Below are 23,468 nucleotides of genomic sequence, written 5' to 3' on the forward strand. Positions count from 1 at the left end.
TTCCTTGGTGATTTTTTTTTTTTTAGTGGCGGAAATGGGCTTCCATAGAAACGGGCTTCCATAATGAAGACCAGTGCACACAATTAAAGGGAGAAATTTCCACCTTACTTCTGTGCAAGTGCAAAATTTACGAGCTGTCACATTGTTTCATAATTTTGCCCTCCGGCTCTGTGTACACAGCTCATAATATTAGAAACAAAATCAAAAAGCTCAAAATTCAACCAGCATTACCTATCAAGTTTGAATATCTGTCCATTGATCTCACATATTGACTGCGTGTAGCCAGCGTTTGTTTGAAATGCCTAACATAAACTGATACAATTCTAACTAGAGCAATAGTTTATGAATGTAAAACATGTTGTTGACACTCAAGAAGGAACTTATCTCATATAAACATTATCTTAAATAGTCACCACTGAGGAAGAGTTCCGACTTCCGGGTTGATGACGTGCGGTGAAAACCCTTTAATGGAACAAGTTCGTTGCCTCCACCATCAAAGGGCTGCGTCAGGCCAGCCTCAGGGGAACCATTTCAGCAGAAGAGGAAGAGGAAGCGGCTCCTGCTTCAGACGTTCGTCGGTTCACTGTCTGCTGCCTACGGACCTTTTCCAGCCAAAGTGAGTGTCTTCAAACACGGTTAAACACAGCAGTGTGACAGCTGGGTGTGAACCCGGTTAGTCTTTTCCTTCAGGTGTGAGAGCGGCGTGTCTTTGATAAATCACGTCGGCGTTTATCACAGTAACGATGGACCAACAATGGGTTTTTAACGAGTGGAAGAAATTGCTCAGAGTATGAGTTACTAGCTTAAACCCAGGCGTCACCTTTGACCTTTTATGCTAGGTGTAACCGTGTGTTTCCCACCTTAAAGAGCCGCTGGTGATGTTAATGGTGGTTGTTCAGGCTGTAGCTAATGTGGCTGCTGCTGTTGCCCATTCACCTGTAGCAAAGGACCATGAAACTCTCTGACTACACTCCTCTCTAGGGCTGGGTGATATGTCCCAAAACTCGTATTTTGATATTTTTTCTCAAAATGGCGATATACAATATATATCTTGATATTTTTTAACTCAAACTCTTACCAGAAAGACAATTCTGGGTTAAATTTGCTTTTGGAAAAATGCCACAAAGGCACATCTGTTAACAAACAACTTCACAATATGTGCCACTTTTGGCTTTTCCTCCTGTAAGGGACAGCATGTGTGAGTGAGTTCTGTAGTGTGGCTTGTTTAGGGGCAGATCTGGGTTAGGACGCACTCAACAATCCGTCTAACTGTGATTTTCATGCTGTTCTGAGAAGTGTCGAAAACAGCAATTCCTAAAATGTGTATTTTAGTACAAAATAAGCTATAAAATATATACCTCAGAAATATGGAAGCATTGTGAAGAGGGACACTGTGATTTGTACTGTGTGAAATCAAAACAAGTAAAATATATATCTCGGCAATGTTGTCATTTTCTATATCGCCAAAATAGGAAATTTGATACAACTTGAATCCCAATATATTGCCCAGCTCTACTCCTCTCACAGTGACCTTCATCTTCAGGTCATATACGGAAGGAATCATGCTATAAAAAGTGACAGTCTAATGATTAACTGTTAGGGATGTAACGATTCACTCAACTCCCGATACGATTCGATTCACGATAATGGGTTCATGATACGATTCTCTCACGATTTATTTTACAAAATGGGACTTTAGACAAATTTTTTTTTTTGGGAAAATAAACTAGAAAATACGGTATTATTTTCCTTTTATTTTTCACTGTCAAAAGAATTCCTTGATAAACAATTCAAAACAATGCAATTTAACTAAAAATAAATCTTGAATGAAATAAATAAAGGAATAATAGAAATGAAAATGAAGCTTATTAATTTAAATTCTGGTTCTATAATAAACAATGCAAAACTGCATAATAGTATTTTTTCTTTTAAAAGTGCAACTGAAAATGTATTTTGTGCCTTAACAATTGGAATTTAAAAAAAAAAAAAAACCGTGATTACACTGATTTATGTCATATTTGTTTGGACCAGCAGAGGGCGCTGGTAACCCAGTGATCGGTTGGCATGCAGATATCTTGCAGTGAAGAAGCGAAGCTATGCTAGTAGACAGAGCTAATAGAAAAACGTGACTTTTACAGATATTCAAGTAATATTACAGATATTCTTTCGGTGCTAAAGGGGTAATGAATCATTTATTAACATATTTAAGAGTAGAAGGCGGCCAGAAAGAAAGTATTAGCAGACTCCGCCTGCCGCCAACACTTCCGGATAAAAAAAGTACTGCGATTCAATTTTCAGAAAATCGATATCAACCGTGATACCTATGAATCGATTTTTAACTGCCTTACGATTAATCGTTACATCCCTATTAACTGTGCCAATAACTTCCCCAAACTTAACATGTCTTATAATCACAGATAAACTGTTATTAATAAATACAGCTTAAAGGAGACATATTATGCATTTAAGTCCTTCCTTTTTACATATAAATCATACAGTTGTGGTCTATAAAAAGCCAAACTACAATGCTTGGGTCTGAATTCCTCATTATTATAGCTCCACAGACCCCTTTTCTACCCCTTTTCTGATGTGCTTCTGAGAGCAACTCGTTTTGGTGCGGTCTCTTTAAATGCAAATGAGACACTCCATACCCCGCCCCCTCTCCAGATTGCAGGGGTGACACTCGGTTCAACTCCACCCTGTTCGGCCATTTTTGTAGTTTGATAGAAGAGATACGATTATTTAGCGGTGCAGAAAATGTTTATTCACACGTTATTTACAAAATGTCAGCAACGGAAGACTTGTCCATCCAGCCTTACATGTTGAAGCCAGAGTCGGACCCGGCGGAGCGAGATGAAAATGAAGATGATGAACCTGTAGAACCCTAACAAGTGAGCTAACGCAAGCACCGAGCTAACGCTAGCGCCAAGATAATGTCACGAAATGTATTTTAATAGTCTTTTCGGAGACAAAAACGGCAAAATGAAATGAATAATGAAAACTGTAGACTAAAATTAAATCACGTAGGCCATATCATCAAGGATCTAAAATGAGCACACAGCGCTAACATATGAAGACGGTGCAACTGCTAATGCTAACAAAACAATGACAGGGACGTCTTATCACACTTTTTAGTGTTATTTACAGCTTACCGAAGTGCTCTGTTCGTCGTCTCCAAAGATAGAAGGAATTGAACCCTCAATCAGACAAAGTCTTTCGGCAAATCCTTCTTTATACTGGTGGAGGTTGCTGAAGCAGTCATCATTGAAGTGCTTCGCGCACACAAAAATGACCTTACCCACAGATGTGGATTACATTTCCGTGAAAAATAAACCTCAACCAGGCACTTTGAAAAGGTTCTGATGCTGGGAGACGTTGTAATGAAGCGTGTGGGTTACTACATCCAACAACCAAACATTTTGACTTATCCTCTCGTAACTTTGGCATCCTTGAGCTTGGACTACAAAATAAAAGCGAGAAATAAAAATGGCGGATTGCTCGAAGTGTTGGGCCTGGAGTCGATGTCCTAATTTGGCAGTTCCGCTGCAAATACTGTGACGTAATTGTTAAAAAAATGTAATAGAGAATAGAAAAATCGAAACAGATTGAAAAATATGACCAAAACAGAATATAAAGATATCTACGGAGCAGCTGAAGAGACAAATTTGAACTTTTCTGTACTTCTAAACACACAACAAAATGATATAGCATGATATGTCCCCTTTAATGCCCCAAAGGATCTACCCTCAACAAATGCAACTACTGTACTAACATTGGGTGTGTTTTGCATGTTGAAAATTGATCGCTTTCATAGAAGATTCAGACAAAAGAATATATGTTAAATATGTAGTCCACTTAGTGCTTATTGATTTGGACTAACAAAAATTTTTTCTCAAAAATGCCGATATACGATATAAATCTCGATAATTTTAATTCAATAATGTCTTAGCGCATTTATTAACAAACTGCTGCACAATATGTGCCACTTGTCATTTTCTCCCATAAAGGGACAGCACGTGTGAGTGAGTTCTTTAGTGGGGCTTGTTTAGGGCACACTCGGCATCAATCCATCTAACTGTGCTTTTTATGCTGTTCTGTGAAATAGTGAAAGCAGCAACTGCTAAAATGAGCGTTTAGATACAAAATAAGCTATAGAAAATATGTATGTCGATATAGGCGATATTGTAATTTCCTATATATCGCCCAGCCTTAAGTCGACTGTGCTTTCAGTTATTGTGCTTGGTACTAGGTTGGCATCCGAGGAGCAGAGAAAATGGGTGCGGTGGTATTAGGGGTGTTGATAGTAAAGAAACAATGGATCTGTAAAATATACAGAAGGGCAGACTTTCAATCTTTTACATCTCATACAATTAACGTGATGATCATGTAGCTCTGAATCTGCTAAACAAATGCAATGATTGCAGTATTTGTTTATGTAAAAGATTTGTCAATGTATGTGAAATAATGAGCTTTTTTGCATATTTTTTTTCCACTCTAATTGTAGCCTACTTTTTCATTCAACTCCACTCGTAAAGAAGAAGAAAGTGTCTATTTGTGAGGTTGCCGTACGGACAACCCCCGGTGCAATTGGTACGGTTACCGAAGTGCAGGGTTAGGGTTAGGTTATAACTTAATATCGCAACATTTTTTATGGTTAGGTTTAGGGTAAGGTTTAGTCTTAGTCACGTGGCTTAAACTGACCAATGACTGACCTTTCACGTGACCTAAACTGGCCAAATAGGGGCGCTGCGTACGAATAGAATGTTACTTACAAATGACCTTATTCTAGTGATGTAAGTATGGAAAAATGGCAAATCCCTAAAAATATTGTGGGGTTTCACAAACACTGTGAACATTGAGATACCTACAACTGAATTATTTGGTAATTTACTCAATAATTAATGTTTTCTCATTTCTACTGTCTCCTGTGGGCTAAATTAGATGCTCTAAATGGCCAGATTTGGCCCTGAACCTTGAGTTTGACACAGGTGACATAGTGCATGGTTAGTCACGCTATATGAGTTCACCTTCTGAAATGACCTGAAGAGAAAAAGGCAGGATCTAAATACCTTTACTTTACTTTAAAATTGAAAAAGAGGTCAAGACAAATATTGATCACGTTTATCGTGATTATATGTTGTTATTGTTATCGCCCAGGCCTAAACTAAACCCGTGCTGAGACTGTTTTGGAACAATATCGCACGTTCCCAAGATATTTTTTGATCTCTGCACATGCTTATGCTTTTTATAGATAAAAAATGAATGGCAATAGTTAATTCCGTTAATCATATGAAACATTTTTTGCACAATTTCAGGTAGTTTAATAGCCTATAATGCCATCTGATAAGGGAAAACTGATGAAACTGTGAAAAAACTGAAGTGTAAACTATCGCAGAGGTGACATGGATGGAAATAAATAAGATAATAAAAAATATTTCATTTCATGAGTCCGTCAATAAAATGGTACGTGTGCCCTATGACTTGTTTTTAAAGTTTAAATGCCTGTTTAAACGGGACATATTCAAAGAAGCTAATTTTGTAGTAAATGTCATAAAAGTTATATATAACACTGGCAGGTTAATTATTTGTTTTATATTTATTTATATATATTTTTTTTCTTATTTCAACTTGATTATTTTTCTTTAATAACAATATAATCATAATATATTAGTATTAATAATTCAGTATTAATTATACAAATTTTTACTATAATATTATTTCTTATATTTATCATTTTTATTGCCTTGAAGGCAACTTCATTTTATGTTTAATTTTAGTTAAATAAGAAGATAATGCCTGAATATTAATTGTTCAATTTCAGAAGATGAAATAAAATGACTTGCGTTAAATATTCAGTTGTTATGTTCTACTTTTGGAGAATCATGAACACATATGAGTGAGGGGGTACTCATGGTATGACCAAAAGGCTCCAGGGGTACACAAGACAGGAAAGGTTGGAAAAAACTGATCTAGGGTGCTGTGTAACTAGCATTGCATCAATTAATGATTTTAAGTAGTTTATATAAAACATGTTTAATACATGGCAGTCGTCAGAGCAGCGCCTTTTCAATTCACTTCCAAACTGGCTGCGAACAATGCTTTTTGTTTCCATTAGATGGTTCACTCCACTGTGGTAAATTGTGTCTATGTAAACATTATCTGTCACCAACATTCGTGGAAGACAAAGGGCTTCAAGGCTAACTAAGCCATGTTAATATCTGATAGTAATGTAAACACGACTCCAGTAAAGTGTCTGTTAACGCTTCATTGACGTGAAGGGTTTGAATAGGCAGAAGCACAGCAGGTATTAAGAATGTAAACTTCAGTCTGCAAATATGTGCACAGGATTATTTTCCTACGATGTACTGAGATACTTTTTTTTTCTTTAAATGTATTTACACTTTACACCTACTTTTAGTAAGTTCATCGCTCTTATGACCAAAGTAGGAAAAGTAATACATTGTTCGTCTCTTTGAATGTTTCCTACTTTGTCTGTACAAAGAGTTTGTGTCGACAGTTTTCGTTTAGGGACTTTGTTCATTGGAGCAGAAATCAATAACTGACATTTTATGGTTGTAATCAGCATTTGCATCAGCATAGTTTACAATAGATGTGGAAAGAGTGCTTTCATGATGACTGCCTTTGGCAAAGACAAGTTGAGCACTTTACATAGAGATGTGATGGTGTAACAGGACCTGGGGCAGATGTTAGCTTAGTACATAATCTATACCATCAACCTTTAGGTGACTATTTATTTAGTTGAAGCATTAGGTTTCTCTAATTGTACAACAGCTGCCATTTAAAAAAAAAAAAAAAAAAAAAATGCACAAATTTTGCTGCTAAATTAATTTTAGTTTTTCTCCTGCTTCTACATTATGGTTCAGTTTATTTATTTACATGCAGTTGAAATACCAAATCATGTGGGAGGAGAAGTTGCCTTACCTGCTATTCAGCATTTCATTAGAGTAAATGTTATTAGTCATTCAAGACATTACCATCAGTCTTCACCTAGAAAAAAGGGTAAATATGTTAATTAGCCACTCGACTTTATGCTATGTAGTTTGTCTTTAAACATACGTGTGGTTTCCCTACACACCATGAACCTTTCTACCACGCCTTATGGTATTGGATCGGCAGTTATGATTAGAAAATTACAACACTGAGAGAAGTGTACAGTGAGAGAAGTGTACGAGTCATTGTTTACATTTACATGTTGCTTTTTTGATTTGTCCATGTTTGTAGTTTGATGACTTTGTTTTTTTTTTTTTTTTTACATAACATTTCAGAAATTAGTTATCACATGGGTGTCTTTACGGGTGTGAAAAAAAAAAATGGATTTCAGGATACATTGCAATTTTTTGGGTGCCTATTTTAAACTTGTAATTTTTTTTTCTTCCTATAAAAAAGAGGGAGTTTTTTTTTTTCCCACTGTTGCTAAATGCTAGTTAATGTGGATCTTGTTGAGTTCTTTCTTTCTTTACCATGGACTCTATTTTTTTGTTAAGCACTTTGAGATAACTTTGTTGTAATTTGCGCTATATAAATAAAGTTGAATTGAATATGATCTGTTCAGATCAGTGTTCAAACTGAAACAATAGGATACATTTTTACTGATTTTTGTGCATTGTTAGTAACTCAGTGTGCTTTATTTATGTTCTCACTTACAGTGATTACAATGCTTTCAATGTGTTGCAATAGTTACTTGTTGCACTTTATTTTACGAAACTGCATTATTATTAATACTGAAATAAATAAAATAAAATCATCAGAAAGGAGGTAAACATGTAAATTAAAAAAATCCTAACGACAGAATAATGTTGTTTGTGTGGAAAAGCCTGACTTTATTAACTTCTTACATTCAGAAATGATTAGCGCACATTAGTCATCGTAATCATCATCATCATCTGTCATTAATGTTACACTTGTTATTTACTCTGTAGTGGATCAAACTGTAGCTTTACGTTGGACACGGTGTTAAAATGGTTGACCAGCGTGGACGTCATTCTGACGTCTGTCCGAGTTTCATTTCCGACAAGCTGCAGCTGACGTGCGCAACGCGGCACACGGAGCAGTGTTTAATACAGCTTTGTTGGTCATGTCTAAATCCGTTCGCCATGGATTCCATCAAAAGTATGTCCATACATTTGATTTAAATCGTACAGGTGCAGGTTTAATCACGGTTGTTGGTTTGTTTGCTAAGGGGAAATCCCAGCTCCTGCAAGTCTTCCTCGCATTTGCGCTCACTTGTTGGCGCATTACCGCCACCCAGTGGTCGCCCATGAAAATGTGAAAAATTCAACAACAACAAAAATGATACTGGGAAGCAGAATCGATTATTAAAATCGGCACCCAAAAAAATCGCGATAAATCATAAAATCTTTTATTTTTTTCCCCTCCCTTAACAAATTGGAAGACTGCGTTAATGGCTGTTAAAAGCCATGCAGGCTAAACAATAGTGTTGGGTAATTTTTTTCAGTTTTAGTCATAAAGTATTGGATTAAAATCTGGTTTAGGATCTGTTTGCACTGGGCCGTGGTTGCATATTCCCCCTGTGGGTGTGGCTCTCATTTAAAAAAGCCTTTTTGGATTACCGGGATTTAACGACTTTGCCCTCTCTGTGATTGCATTTGTTGCATCATTCTCTAAAAAGTACTTTGCTTTTTGCTCTTTGAACAACTTCCTGGATCCATATCTACAGCAGATAAAATCAAATGCTCGATAAAATAAACTGGAAAGGTCACTTTAAAAGGACTTGATGCAGACCTTGTTGTATGGCAAGTAATGAGATTATGGACCAGAACATCATCTTTAACATTGTGATATTGACATTTTTTTAATGTACTCCTCAATAAGGGGAGACTGGTAAATACTGCCATGTATAATTGTTTACTCTCTGTTGTTCCTGCTGCACCTGCCGAGCTGCCCACCCCCTTTTCACAATCTACATAAACTTGGGTGCATTTGTGCTGCACTGTTCTCGCTTATGGAAAGTTTCAGAAATGTGAGCCTTTGGTGGGTGAAACCTGCAGGGTGAACAGGGGCCAAGGAGGGAGGGGTGAGACTGGGACCTGTGTTTACCTGTCTAAAGGGTTGCAGGTGGGGGTGATGCTGCTTTCCCACCAACACCCACACATAATAAAAGAGAAGGTGGTGTAAACATGTCATTGTCAGACTGGTTGAGCAACATGCTAAGGGGGCAACTTTTACTATAACTTTGTTGGTTTGTCTACTGAAGTTTTCTTGTTGTTTTATTTTTAATTAAAATGTTTCATATGCCCCGCGATCCTAATAAAAAGGAGCAGGCGGGTCAGAAAATGGATAAATGGATGATGATTCATGTTATTTATATATACAATTAATTTGTTTATATTTATAAAGGGTGTCAGATTTCCAAATTACATTTCAAGGTTTAGCCAATTCCATTTTTTGTTTGTTTTAGAGTTCCCTAATTTAATGTAATTAACGTATCAAAATCATGCGAAAATGCTTCATAGAGTACATGTTTTTAAGTTGGCATTGCACACATCCACAAATACAGTTTTTGTGTTTGTCTTCTAACAGCTTGCTACACATTTAACCACGTGTTTAATTGGAAAACATGGTAAAAATGCATAATTTTCTCTCAAAATATGTAGGTTAGGGTATGTTACAATGTCATTTTCGTTATTTGCGTTTCGATGTGAATTTCTGATTTCTCTGTTTTTCGTAATCACTGAAAATCACAGGCCCTATGTAACTTGTTATGACCAAATATTTGTCTGTTAATTGCAGCTTTTGCTAAATTCTATCAACGAAATGTATTCAAATTTTATTTTGAATGTTTATCCATAGCTTTAAACCTAATAGCAAAACAGACAACAGCGCTACCAAAGAAAGTGTTTATTCTGATATAATGCATTCTGAGTTATCATAAAGTTATCTAAAATTCTAATTTAGTATTATTAGAAGTTTTACATTTGCACAAAACTGACAATATAAGATTTTAAGTCAATTTTAAGGCAATGAAAATTCTCCTACTAATGAACGAATTTAAAATGTAAAATGACAAAATATATTTTTTATTATAACTTAAAGCTGCAATATGTAGAATGATGAGGTGTTATCACTATCGCTCTCTGACTTGGGGTAGACAACGTGCATACTGAGTCAGAGGAACCTTCACGCACTCTGTCCCTCCTGAACACGTTTGTGCTTTTATTCATTTGCTTCTCCACCTCAGTCTTCCTTTTTTCTCTTGCTTTGCTGTGAAACCGCTGTTAAAAGCCGCATTAGAGACTTCAGCTTGAATATAAGGCTATGGGACTCAGATCGGGACTTTTGACGGGCAGATCGAGCAGCCAATAGTAATGTTTAAAATAGCTCATGGGCTCGCTGTGTTGGTAGAAATATCTCTGATTGGCTGAAGTCCGTATTTCTAAAGGAGAAGGAGCAGAGATTCACTGTCCACTCAGAACACTTTGGATTACAATATGCAATACAATATAATAAGATGATTATGGGTTTTTGACGAAATAAAACCAAAAAAAATTTACTTATTGCAGCTTTAATACAAAAGCCGTTTTTTCTAAATGGATTCCCTACCTCAAAACAAAGTGATACATTTCCTGCACTTTTAAGTGGATCTAGCAAAATGTGATAATTTGAAAGGAAATAACCTTTCCAATATGAGAAAAGATCATTTGGGTGCTGCTTAATCTTTGTCACAGAATCATTATTTGAAGTTTTTCTCAGTTCCAAACTTTTTTAGAAAACCCAATGTTTGAGGAATTAAAAGCTCTTTTTAGGCTGAAGTGATAAAGAACTGTCGGTAAAGATGCTTGTTATGGCGTGTATCATGGGCAACTATCATATCAGACCAAGTTTCTGGAGATAAAATCGAGGTTTTAAAAAGTGATTTTAAAAGTTTAAATATAAAGGTGAGCGTAAAAGGCAGCGATTTTTCTTTCTTTCTTTTTTTTTTTTTTTTTACTGTCTGCTCATGCTGTCAAAGGTCAACACTACAATAAGTGCAATCAATATGAAACACTAATGCATGTTTTGTTATTGCAATAAAATAAATTGATTTATTTTATTGCTTAATTGTGACCATCACCAGCCCTCCCTAAGGAAGTGTAAGAAATCTTTTATAAGTAGGATATAAAAGGGAGAGCAGTGTTGAAGTTTACCTTGAGTGGGCTTATACTATACTCTAACTACAGATATTTCAGGTTCCATTTTCTCAAACTTGCAACTGAAGTGGCAAAGTTTTGTGTACTTGAAGTTATTTTCATTAAATAGTCTTTACTGTATTACTAGAATTTAAGTATTTATATTGGGGAATTTTATTGAAAATAACCTGCCTTTAGTAAGAGACAGATGATTTGTTATCGGTGTTAACATTTAGTGAGAGGTAGCCTGTAGGTTCACCTTGATTTGAGTTCTCATTGGAGCATTTATTTATAAAGTTGACCTTGCCTGGCTTTTTTTGTTATTGCTTTGGCACAGGGACCTCGATATATTTTAAGAATATATTTTGTCAGTATTTATTTTAAAAAAAAAAAAAAAAAAAACTTTATTTGAATCTTGGAAACCTAGGTGTAAAATGTGTTGTGAGCTGATAAAATGCTTGTTGATCTGATTAAACCCAATTAGAATTTGTGTTATGATAAATATTTGTGTCCAAATTTTTGACAATTTTCCAATGTTTTTGGATGACAAAGCAGCCATAGTGATTACACATAGGATGAGTTATAACCATTGAGTAACACCTGTTTGTTTTAACAGTTTGATCTTATTACAGGCATGTTATTGCACTCATCTGGTGTCATCTAAAAAATGTACCCAACACATGGCCTGGGAAGAACTTGGCCTTAGGTGACATCGATGTGACCTTTGTGTTTTCTTCTGAGGTTATCATTGTAAAGAATAGATGTGCCTCATTTAGCAGCTTCTCTGCATGCTGTTAGTTGTCAGTTGATTGTGGCTGCCACTTGTACACAGCATTTGCTTGAACAGCCCAGTCACTCCTCATGAGGTGGAACTTAGTTAACTGTTTGCTGATGCTTGTACAGTAAAATGGCCTCAGGAGCAAAGGCTGCAACATGCTTTTCTATGCAATGTTGGTGTAAATCAACAATCAAATACACGTCTATTAGGGCTGCTCGATTATAGAAAAAATAATAATCACGATTATTTTAGTCATAATTGAAATCACGATTATTTGTCAACCAAAAAGTTATTTATTTTTGTACGAAAGAACATAAAATATATTCTTTAAACATAAACCAAATACTAAATCAAGTATGTTCACTTTGCACAAAACAATACATTTCTTGCACGTTTCTCCTGCCATGTTTCAAGACCACTAGCAACAACTTTCCACGTGTTGGCATGCAGGCTAGCTTTGGCTTTGAGAGAGGCTGGGCAGAGGGGAGGAGCTTACATGTGCGTGGATTAAACAACTCAAAGTTGGTATTAGGATGTGTGTGCCAAGCATTATTATTTGTAGATGTCCAAAATAGTGGGTTTGTTTTATTTAGCAAATAAAACATGTATAAAAAAATATATATATATTGAATTTTTTTACAATCGTTTTTTTATTGTTATTTTTGAAATCGTTGGGTGTAATAATTGAAATCATAATCGAGTTTTGATTAATTGAGCAGCCCTAACGTCTGTGCTGAACTAATCAGTAATTTTGCCATTGGAATTTCCCATTTACTTTATAAAGGTTTTTTCTTTAGTTTCTGCTTTTCTACTATAATCTTTTTGTTCCATTTTGTACAGTATCTCATTTTACTGTAAAAACCCTAGCTTTATCTATTCCAGAAAATTAGATTTTAACATAAATGTGCACCATTTTGACGGAAGGTCACATTGAACACGCTACAGTTGGACTAACAGTTGATGCCTTGGAGAAGCTAATATGCTAACAAGACACAAGTGAAGCCTAAAACTACTGTATGTGCAGTAGAAACATGTAAATATGGTCACGACAGTATTTGTGTCAGAAAATGGATTTTTTTTTTTTTAAAAAACCATTACTGTTTGCTGCAAACTGAAAAAGGAATGATCTATCTCGTTCCCATATAATGAAGTGTCTTTTTGTAGCAACAGAGCTGCTAGTTCTTCTAGTAATAAAAGAAAATACTAAGTTATGAAGTGTTACATATCAGCTCAGTAAACTGTTTGTTACATTTGTGTAATACTATATATTTATTTTGTTTAGGTTGAAATGTGTATTTAATTTTTTAATGGCAATCAACAAATGGTGCTGTGGTTGAAATGCAGTACAAATTGCAGGCTTGTCTTATGTTTGAAAAAAGAAAAGTTTTGTCAAGTATTTTACAGATTAAAATATAATTTCCTCACCTTTTATGATGTAAATAAATAATGATTTATGGTGATTTTGTAACTCGTCAAACAATGCTCCTCGATAATGTTGTTCTTAGGTTGAAATTAGAAATGGTTGAGGGGTGTCAATGTCTTTTAGCTCATGGGCCAAATATGGAGCAGTTTAATCTTGAGTGGGTCACAAATTATAGGTGAGGGTGTGAAACGAGTATTTTCAGCATTAATGTGCCCTAGTTTGTACTTCCACATATAAAAGATATATAAAGTGTGTACGGCACTGTCAGTATCCAAACAATAAATAAAAGATATCAGTCCCTGCAGGATCTTCATGTAACTTTACTGTTTGTGACAAAATTTTAAATAGAATTTGGGGAAATTTTGTGGCGTAATTGGAGGAAAATCGCAGTATTTTGAAAAAATTAGGCATTCTTACAAAAATTTTGAGATTAAAAATGACTACCTTCATGGGATATAAGCATGGGGTAAATTGGATCCCCTTGACTCTTGAGTTTGTTACATGTGCTTTCGAATTACAGAAATAGATCCGTTTAAATACAGTGTATAAATGTTTAACATTACTACCTATTGAATAGGTAACATAGACGGAATATTTTTCAAATTATTGATCCCAGCAGTAATTCTAATGTTTCACATGTCTGTTAGTGTTTCCTTAGGGGAATTGTGTGATGTGTAAAATGTATGATGTTATGCCGATCACTTTTTGGCTATTGTTTAATTGTCATTGACATTTTCAGCACATGAAATCTTAGTACACATAAGTCATTGACAATTTCTTCAAATATTTTTAAATCCCTTTGAATTCTTTTAATTATTGCTTAGTGTTTCAGTAAAACTGCAGCGCACTTGGCATTTGTATTTTTGTCAAATTAAAAAGTTACAACACAAATGTACATGTTATATTCACAGTTAAGTAAACACATTTACCAGCAATATCCTGGTGAACTGAAGTGAAAGCATTAAATTAATCTACTTCTGTATTTTTTCTTTAAAGCTAATTCAAAGACCTGACGCTCCATCATCCGTGAAGAAGACAAGGACCCAAAGAATCATCAAGTAAGTTTGTCATTTTTCTTTTCTTACAGCTGAGATTTTGTTACCTTTTTAGTGTGTCATGTCACTTAGAACAGAGGTCCCCATCCCTTTTTGCCCCACAGACCGGTTTAATGGCCGAAAATATTTTCTCAGACCGGCTTTTAAGATGTGGCCAAAAAAAAAATATATATTTTCTAAATATAATAATAAACATGAATCCACTGTGTGTACAACTTTATTAGCAGCATCAATGTTAAACATGCCTTCAACATAAGATACGCCACAAAAACAAATAAAAAGAAGCAGGAAAATTTCAACTCACCATTGCTTCTGTCCGTCTTGTTCACACGTTTTTTTGTTCATAATACTCCAAAGGCTCGTCCTTTAATGCAGAATGCTTGGTCTCCAAGTGGCAAAACATTTACAGTGGCCGTATATTATGCAGACGCTTGGTGAGTGGGAACTACCTGTCACAATAAATCCATATTTCAAGTAGGACTCCTAGTGATGTCTGTTAAATTTAGCTTTCTATTTCTCTGAAGTCGTAGGCTCTTCTTCTCTCTCCTGACTTTTATCCTGGGCAGAAACGCTTGTTTTTTGTTAATTTTGCTATCTTTGATGTTTCACTTTGGCTGGAGCAACGCCTTTAAGATGTGCTTAAAGGGGATGCTTCGGCCGGTGACCGAGGCAGGCACCTTGACATGCATCAAGAGCGAGGGATAGACAGATGTAGCAGAGAGAATCTGGTAATTTTCCAAAATAAAACATTGTTCTGGCTCAGATAATAAATGCAACAAAATAATGTAAATGATGTATTCTTTCTGTGCGACCCGGTACCAATTGACAGGGGTGGGGTTTGGGGACCTCTGACTTCGATCACTGATTATTAGAGAATTATAAGTGGCCATAAAGAAATGTTTGTTTGTTTTTTAAGGTAGCCAATGATATGTCTATAGAAATTCTGAAACAAAATGGCATCACTTTGTGAGGACTGGACAATACAAGAAAGTGAAATATGTTTACACATAAAGTATGAGCAATTCAGATTATGACTAGTATCACGCTCATTTTTCTTTCTCCTGCATCTCTGCTAATGGTTTATTTTCCCATGGATTTTATCTCAGTACCACTTTGGTGAATTCTGAATGAAGCTAGTTTTGTTGACGCTCGCAGTAGTCGAGGAATAAAGTCACTTATGTTGTGAATGACAATAATTGGTACTTTCCGCATGATTCCATCTTCAGACTGTTAGTGGTGCTTACTTCTGGGTGTTGGTTTTAATGCAACAAGATTGTTGTCATATTTGAAATAGCAGTGTCAGAGACTGCAGCCGGAATAGGTGATGTATTTTTTTGGAGGTGGCTGAAACGTAAGAGCTGTGTTGACAATATTCACCCAACTCAACCCCCACCCACCCAACGGAAGCATGAGCGACAGGAAAAACCAGGTCTGGCAGATAGTGCAACTCTGAAAGACATGATCACCTGTGGATGGTGTTATTTATCAGAGACAGTTTATCAACATATGAGACAAGGCTTGGGCTCCAGGTGTTGCGGCGACCTAACTCGTCAGCCTTAAATGTGCTAGCTGGAACAGTTGTAATTAAAGGCAAGGGAATTCTAGGGTGTCTCTCCACATCAATAAAATCAAATTCATAAAACAAATCAAATAATGGGCCCATTATGGATTTTGCAATATTTGTTGTAGAAGGCGTACTTTATAAAACCACACACAATTTCCCAAGAGTTTATGATTATATGAATATTTTGACAGCCATGTTTGTTTGGGTGTGACTGCACAATTTAATTTACAATATCACCTTATTAATCATTTCTTCCTCTTTACTTTTTTGCCATTAGATAGAGAAAATGAGAATGAATTGTGCTTTCTATGCACTCAGCCTTAATTGGGTGGTTTTTCTTTGGAAGAGAAAAAGCAGTAGGCCAAATAATATTTAGCATGGAAGTGGAACGATATTTGTGGGTTCTTTTTAGGTGAAAATGTTTATAGCCCTTGAAATGTATGAAATGCTGCTGCTTCTCCTTGAGCAAGTCGAGGCGTTTCAGTGCTTGCATTGATGGTCCCACAACAGAATGAGAAATAGAATATCACTCTTCTCCCTTTGTGTTGGTTTGTTTGGGATCGAGCAAAGGCGTAACAATAGCCCTCTTTATGGAAACAGTCTCTCTACTCATTTCTTGCCTGCCCTCTGTGAATAATATTATCAGCCCACCCCTAAGAGAAAACTTGCATAGTGACTCCAAAGAGGTGTTTCATTTGGTGGGAGGTGTGACTACAAGAACTACGCAGAGGAGGGAAGGGTGGGGGAGCTGCTCATTGAGTGCTGGAAGGCGGTTGCAACTTTGCTATTTTCACTTTACTTGAAGGTGCATTGCTGTGTGTGTGCTCTTCTTCTTACGCCCTCAGTAGTACTTAGTCCGTCTTGGCCACAGCGCTGTTGGCCTGTGTGTTCCTCTCTGTCTGGCTCAACCTCTGTCCCTCCCTCTGCTTCTGTAAGCTAGTTATTCATCCAGGGCGTGAGTCAGGGAGGGTGGGGAAGTTGAAGACTGCTGTACCAGTCACACAGTTTGCGTTCTTGTTTCCTTCTCCCTGTCTTTCTCTTTCTATCACTTTCTTCCTCTGTATTCCTTTCCTGCTGCTGCCACCCGCTTACTCTCAAAGACACCAGTGTGCTGTGAAAGAAGATTCCCCTTCAACTTTTGGTGAATTTGAAGAGAAAATTCTAGTCTCAACAAGGTACGTTGCTGAGTGTGAGGTGTGACATATGAGGTGAACTAACTTGTGTGTGGATTCTGTCCACATGTTGAGCAGCTTTCAGTTGTTTTGGCCTTTACTCACAAGGGAGGTCTCCTCTTTTTTTTTTTTTTTTCCTGGTGATTTTCTGCTAATCGAAGAAAAATCTAGAAAGACATTTGGATTGACTTGCAGAACATGTTGAACCTGTGCTCTGGTGCTGTTTGTACATTAACTTTTCACTCGTGAGCGAGCTATTTTTTCCATCTCCATGATTCATTTACATGGCACTCTCAGGAAACGTTCTTGCTTTCCATAACCCTCCTTGGTTGTCATGGGATAGTTAATGGGTCGTTGTGATTAGTTTTTCCAAAAATTATTTTATGTCAGTCTTTGATACGTGTGGTGTAAAGAAATGTGCAGCAGAGAGCTGCAAGACGCTACCTTTTCCTTATCACCAGTGGTCATATATCTGTCGACAAGATACATTGCATCACTTTGTCTCTTTAGTTCAAGTCTTTTCACATGAAAGAGCATCACTCTTAGTTGTTCTATGACAATTCCAAGCTTTTACTGTCCTTTTTGCTACTAGCTCAAATCATGAGCGATAACTATTTAACAAGTGCCGGTTAAAGGCAACGTGTGTGATTTCATTTTGTGTTCATTTACAACTAGATGCCAGAAGTGGTACAATGGTGTCGGAGCAATAAGGTGTGGTGTTGGCTGTCTGCTCTTTGCATCCTACTTCTGTGAAACTGGAGAAAAGGTTATCTGGCCTGAAGACACAGACAATCTTTTTATTTTTTATTTTTTATTTTTTTTGCTCCTTACTGAGGCTACAGTCATGACTGACCCAGTCCATTTTTACATTTTGTATGCATATATTCTGTGTTCAACTGTGAAATTTTAAAATCACTTTAAACGGAACCATACAAATTTTTTTTTTTTTCTTTTTTTTGTCTTCAACATTTGGCCCCACATTATGGTTTGAACAAAACATCCAAAATAAGGCGAAGCTGCAAGAATCCTATTGTTTTTGTAATTGAGTTTATTGATATATTTACACTAAACTAGCATGAATTGAAAGTCAAACATGTCAAAACTTCTTCTAAATCTTATTTGCTTTTCCTCACATTGACCAAGACACTATTACTTTCGCCTTACTCGATCTACTAAGGGCAGATCAATTTAACTGTCAGTATTTTTCCTCAGAACAAGACTACACCACAGACATGATGGCACTGTTGTTGAAATGTGACGTGCCTGACCAAAAGCCTCTTCGTCGATTCATAAACAACCACAGCGTTTTATGTAAGACTTTTATGAAATGCCATGTATGTCATGCCAATGCCCTTTTGGAAGAAGGCACAGAAGTCATTGAGAAGACAAGACCCCTGTTTCACCGGAAGCTGCCTTGTGAGTCGTCACAGGCTGACACAGACAGCTCTGAATCGTTGGAGTCTGTCAACAGCACGGTTTCTTGTAATGCTTTGAGATTACAAGGGTTTGTGGTTTAACAATTGGACAAGTCTGTAAGGTCGCTGCAGGCAACATCGACTGAAAGATTGAGAACATCCAATAATTCCATTTTTTTTTCATGCACAATGAATGCATGAAAAATATACATTTACTTTTAAGTTGAAAAAGTTTTATTTTTTTTACAAATTCATTTCTAACTTTTAAGCCTTTCACAGTAAAATACACATCAAAATGTGTTTAATATCAGGTTACTGCACCTGAATACTGAATGCTTTCCAAATTTTAGATTCACTAAGCTTCTTATTCATACTCAAAATGTTTACAGATAAAGCTCTGACTTCAGCGTTTTGACATTCCTCCAACATCTGACTTTAACAGTTCTTAATCATGTTGGCTTGAGGAGGGCCTGCTTTGGCCTTTGAGCTGTAAAAACTCAGAGCATTGTAGATTGTACATCAAACAAAGCCTACCTCAGGATCCAGTGTGGAGAGAGCAGGGCCGCGCCCTGCATGTTCTCTGCTTTGAGGTTTACTCTTGATAGGATCAGCCTATGTCAACAGAAAGCACACAGGAATCAAATAACCATAGCAACATTTTTGTTTGCCGGTTAGACACCTTGTTTGCTGAAAAACTGAACCTTGTATATTATGTTGACTCAATGAAATGGTTTTTAGAAAAGTTGGCTACAACATGTGGCGCTGAAGGTTTAGTGAATTTTCTTTTTCTATTGTTAGATTCTTGAAAAAAAAAAATCATTTTAGCTGCTGTCTTGGTTTTTGGCACACAGACAGTATGAGGTACTGTGGGATGAGGGAGGTCCTCCTCGAGGCACCTCCTCTCTGATATCAGGCCATGGCTGATGAGTGGCTTGATCCACGGGCAAGGCATTCTGGGAGGGTTTGTTATAGGGGAAGAATGAGCCACGGTGTTCCAAGTAATTGCATTTCAGTTGAGCTGAATCAGGACATAATCTAAAATGCTTCTCCTTGAAGAAATTTATTGGATATGAATGGCCATGAACCCATGCACTGTCACACAGTTGACATGTGACTTTTGTTCTATTCTTTCTTAACCAATTGTGAATGATTGTAACTGCTTTACAGGAACATTTCCACAGGTGAGAGAAAAGGTCCAAATCGATAAAAAATTTTTTTTGACATGTATACATTTCCTTGTAAAACAATGATATTTTACAATCCAAAATGCCAACTATTTGTGTGTGTGTTTTTATTAGCAGGTCCAATACAACAGTCACTATGCTTCAAGAGATCCAGGAGATTGGCTCAAATGCCATGGATATCTACAACTTTGTTTTGGCAGGATTTGGTAAGTGATGATTTTTTTTTGTTTGTTTGTTTTACAATAGAATATACTTAATGTTGTGTTTGTGTGTGATGTGTGATTCATTCACTTTTCTTTTCAGATCCACGGCTGAACAATTACCTGTTAATGCAGAGTCCAGTTCCCATGACGGTCATATTGTTATGCTACCTATTTTTTGTACTCTACCTTGGACCTCGCATAATGGCCAATCGGAAGCCTTTTCAGCTTAAAGAAGCCATGATTTTCTACAACTTCCTGCTTGTTGCTCTATCAATATATATTGTGTATGAAGTAAGTAGCTTTACCAAAAACCAAGGTTTTTTGGAGGGTTGAACTGAAGCTGGACTAGATGCCTACTCGCTGATCTAACTACTTGACATTTAGACAAATGTGTTTTATCAAAGAGCAAAATGAACATAATAGAAAATACTATTTGTGCTATAATTCTCCTAGTTAACAAATGTTCTTGTTTTTAGTTTTTGATGTCTGGATGGGCCACAACGTATACTTGGAGATGTGATGCAATCGATACCTCTGACAGTCCTCAGGCACTTCGGGTACGTATCCCACCCCGAATTCTTGGTAAGAAAAGTAAGCACGTCGTAACATGTCTATCTTCACCAGATGGTGCAGGTGGCTTGGCTCTTCTGGTTTTCCAAGATTATTGAGCTAATGGACACAGTAAGTCAAAGGTTTTTTTGTAAAGCACCACAAGTTGTACCATTTTAATTTACGTTTAACTTTCTGTGAACATTATCTTGCCTTGGCTAATCAATGTCCAATCGTTTAGATTTTCTTCGTGTTGAGGAAAAAGCACGGACAGATTACCTTCCTGCACATCTTTCACCACTCCTTCATGCCCTGGACCTGGTGGTGGGGCATTTGCTACGCTCCTGGTGAGTACACATGAACGATCCTTGAGTTGTCAAGGGTTAGACTGTTGACCCGCTGATCCTTTTATGTGATCAGCCGCTATTACTCTTTAGATTTACATTGTGATAATAAATCTAAAGCCATTTAAGCATCGTGTCAAGGATGCTTGTACTCTTACTATGATAATCATTAACTAAGAGTCCAGGAGGCTATAAAGGTTTCATTCTGACTGAAAGATATTTGATAATTCCAGGTGGAATGGGTTCTTTCCATGCCATGGTGAACTCCTCGGTCCACGTCATCATGTATTTCTACTACGGCCTTTCTGCAGCTGGACCTCGCTTCCAGAAGTACTTGTGGTGGAAGAAATACATGACTGCCATTCAACTGGTAGGATTTTTTTTACAATCTGCAATTTTTCAGTTTATTGTAAGCTTAGTGGATCAGAATGCCGATCCCCCTCTTTGACTTTTGAAACTCTTGCCATCCATCCATGGAAATCTTTTAAGTTTCTTACTCGAGTTGTGTTTGTACTCAATTGTGTTTTCTTTCCAACAGATCCAGTTTGTTCTGGTTTCTCTCCATGTAACCCAGTATTACTTCATGGACACTTGTGACTACCAGTTCCCCATGATTATTCACCTTGTCTGGATGTACGGGACCTTTTTCTTTGTGCTCTTCTCTAACTTCTGGATCCAGGCCTATGTTAAGGGAAAGCGGTTGCCGAAGGTACAGACCAAGCAGGTTCAGAACGGCACGGCCATGCACGCAAACGGAAAACATCACGAGAACGGCAAAAGCATCAACCACGGGGCTGGCAACGGAACCAGCAAAGGCACCATCAACGGCTCTGCCTACTGTGAGAATGGCAGCGCTCACATGGGCAAGATGAAGAAAGCCTAAAAACACTGGGAGGGAACACCAAGGAAACACAGAAGTATGACCTTGTGGACTCGTTCAAAGCACCACGGCTTCCAAAGAGATTTTTGGCTGTTTCTGTTTCCGGTTAACATTTGAACATGGGGAAGTGACGTGTTCAATGAGCTCCACAGTTAGGGGTCCCATATTTATTTGGTTGGTTTGTTTCTCTGATTTGGGGAACTATTCATGAAACACAATAAATGAAGAGAAGATGTTTTCACTTCAATGTTATCTTCACTGATGTTGCAAATTACCTTTTAGTTCAATTTCATGTTGGCCTTTCACCTTTTCACTCCTTATTGACCCGTCTGACTCCCCCGTGGATAACTGTACAGTTTCTATCATACTTGAAAATACATTTTGTAAATAATTTTGCAATAAACAAAAGACTAATTATATTGGTATACATTAGACTTTCTAAATATTGTTACAATACATATTAAAATAAAATGCCAATAAATTCCTTTTTAATTTAACTCGTGTTTTCCTTTTCCCTCTCACAGTTGAAGTATGTACTACGTGTTATTCCTAAGATGTTCTGAGTTATCTGATGGCCTCTATGACAAAAAATTCTACTGCTTCTGCTTCCTCTTGACTGGAGTATTCCAAGTATGTTGCAGCAAGTAGGAGGTAAACAACAGAGCCATTATGTTTTGTTTAAAGAGTCTCTGGCCCAAGGCAGAGAGAAAATATCCTGCAAAACTCATCGACTCACACCCTACGCAACCATCGGTTGCTTCTGCAGAGTTTAAAATGAGGTTACGTTTTCATTAGCATTTGTAAAACTAGTCTTTTTAAACCCTTCAGGTGTTTTTGAGGAACGTTAAACAATCAGCAGTAGTAGCTGCTTTATAATCAAATAGAACTTTACACATTTGTCCTAAAGCCATTTGAAGCACAACTAACCTAATTCCAAAAATCATTACAAAATAGTCTGGAATGTTTTTTTTTTCTTGCAATGACATTAATTTACCTAATAGTTCTATATTAGTCTATTGTCTAACCAACAGAATGACTCGTGATAATGAATCACATGCTAAAGTGCTAAAAAGCAGAACTAAAACTCAACATACGCTGCATTCTTAGGATGTACAAGGGTTCTGCAGCACAATTTATGGAAAAATAAAGACAGATGGGAATATTGTAGAGAACTCACATTAATATAAAGCAGTTTTAATTAATTAATTAAATTACTTCAATTTGTACTTGATGCTTTGGGGGATATGTTTTACACATTATTTAGTTTTTTTTCATGTGAAATATACACATTTTAATGTTCACTCAAAAAGTAAAAAGGAAAGTTCGGGAACTGATCCCCAACCTAAGTTTACAGAAAGCTGGGAAGTGTATTCCTACATCAACACATTGTAGCATCTCCATCTGATCTCTTGTTTGTTGCACAACTTCACACTTTTTTACTATGATGCATACAATAATAAGCTTTGATACATCGTACATTTGATTATTGAGTAATTTCACAGACCCCTGAGTGTTTCTGGACTGGACTACAGAAACTCAATAACCCTTTAGGCCATACTTGCTTTTAATTAACACTAAGTTTTAAAGTATTGTGTTGTGGCCATACCAGCCTGTCATTGCTCGATCTTGTTAGATCTCGGAATCTAAGCAGGTCTGGGCCTCGTCAGTAGTTGAACGGGAGACCACTGAGAATTCCAGGTGCCACAGTGGGGGACAGTCACTCCAGTGGTAGTTGTCAATGTGTCCTTGGGCAA

General features: G+C 36.8%; 1 protein-coding gene across 12 annotated transcripts; it reads left to right on the plus strand.

The window, feature by feature from the left end:
• Window positions 1-441: 441 nt before the first annotated feature.
• elovl1b (ELOVL fatty acid elongase 1b) lies at window positions 442-22,211 on the plus strand. Of its 12 annotated transcripts, none has more exons than XM_028444233.1 (11): window positions 442-616; window positions 14,345-14,406; window positions 15,510-17,142; window positions 18,352-19,735; window positions 19,853-19,944; window positions 20,042-20,232; window positions 20,418-20,498; window positions 20,566-20,622; window positions 20,732-20,837; window positions 21,068-21,204; window positions 21,373-22,211. In XM_028444233.1, the coding sequence occupies exons 4-11, from the start codon at window positions 19,701-19,703 to the stop codon at window positions 21,715-21,717; spliced, it is 1,044 nt and encodes a 347-aa protein (XP_028300034.1). In that variant the 5' UTR covers window positions 442-616; window positions 14,345-14,406; window positions 15,510-17,142; window positions 18,352-19,700; the 3' UTR covers window positions 21,718-22,211. The 12 variants fall into 12 exon arrangements, with proteins under 12 accessions (XP_028300034.1, XP_028300037.1, XP_028300043.1 ...); XM_028444236.1 differs by having other exon boundaries at window positions 19,856-19,944; XM_028444242.1 differs by having other exon boundaries at window positions 18,352-18,450.
• Window positions 22,212-23,468: the final 1,257 nt, after the last annotated feature.

This window comes from Gouania willdenowi, chromosome 4 (genome assembly GCF_900634775.1).
Source record: "Gouania willdenowi chromosome 4, fGouWil2.1, whole genome shotgun sequence".
In the NCBI taxonomy this organism is placed as follows: Eukaryota; Metazoa; Chordata; class Actinopteri; order Blenniiformes; family Gobiesocidae; genus Gouania; species Gouania willdenowi.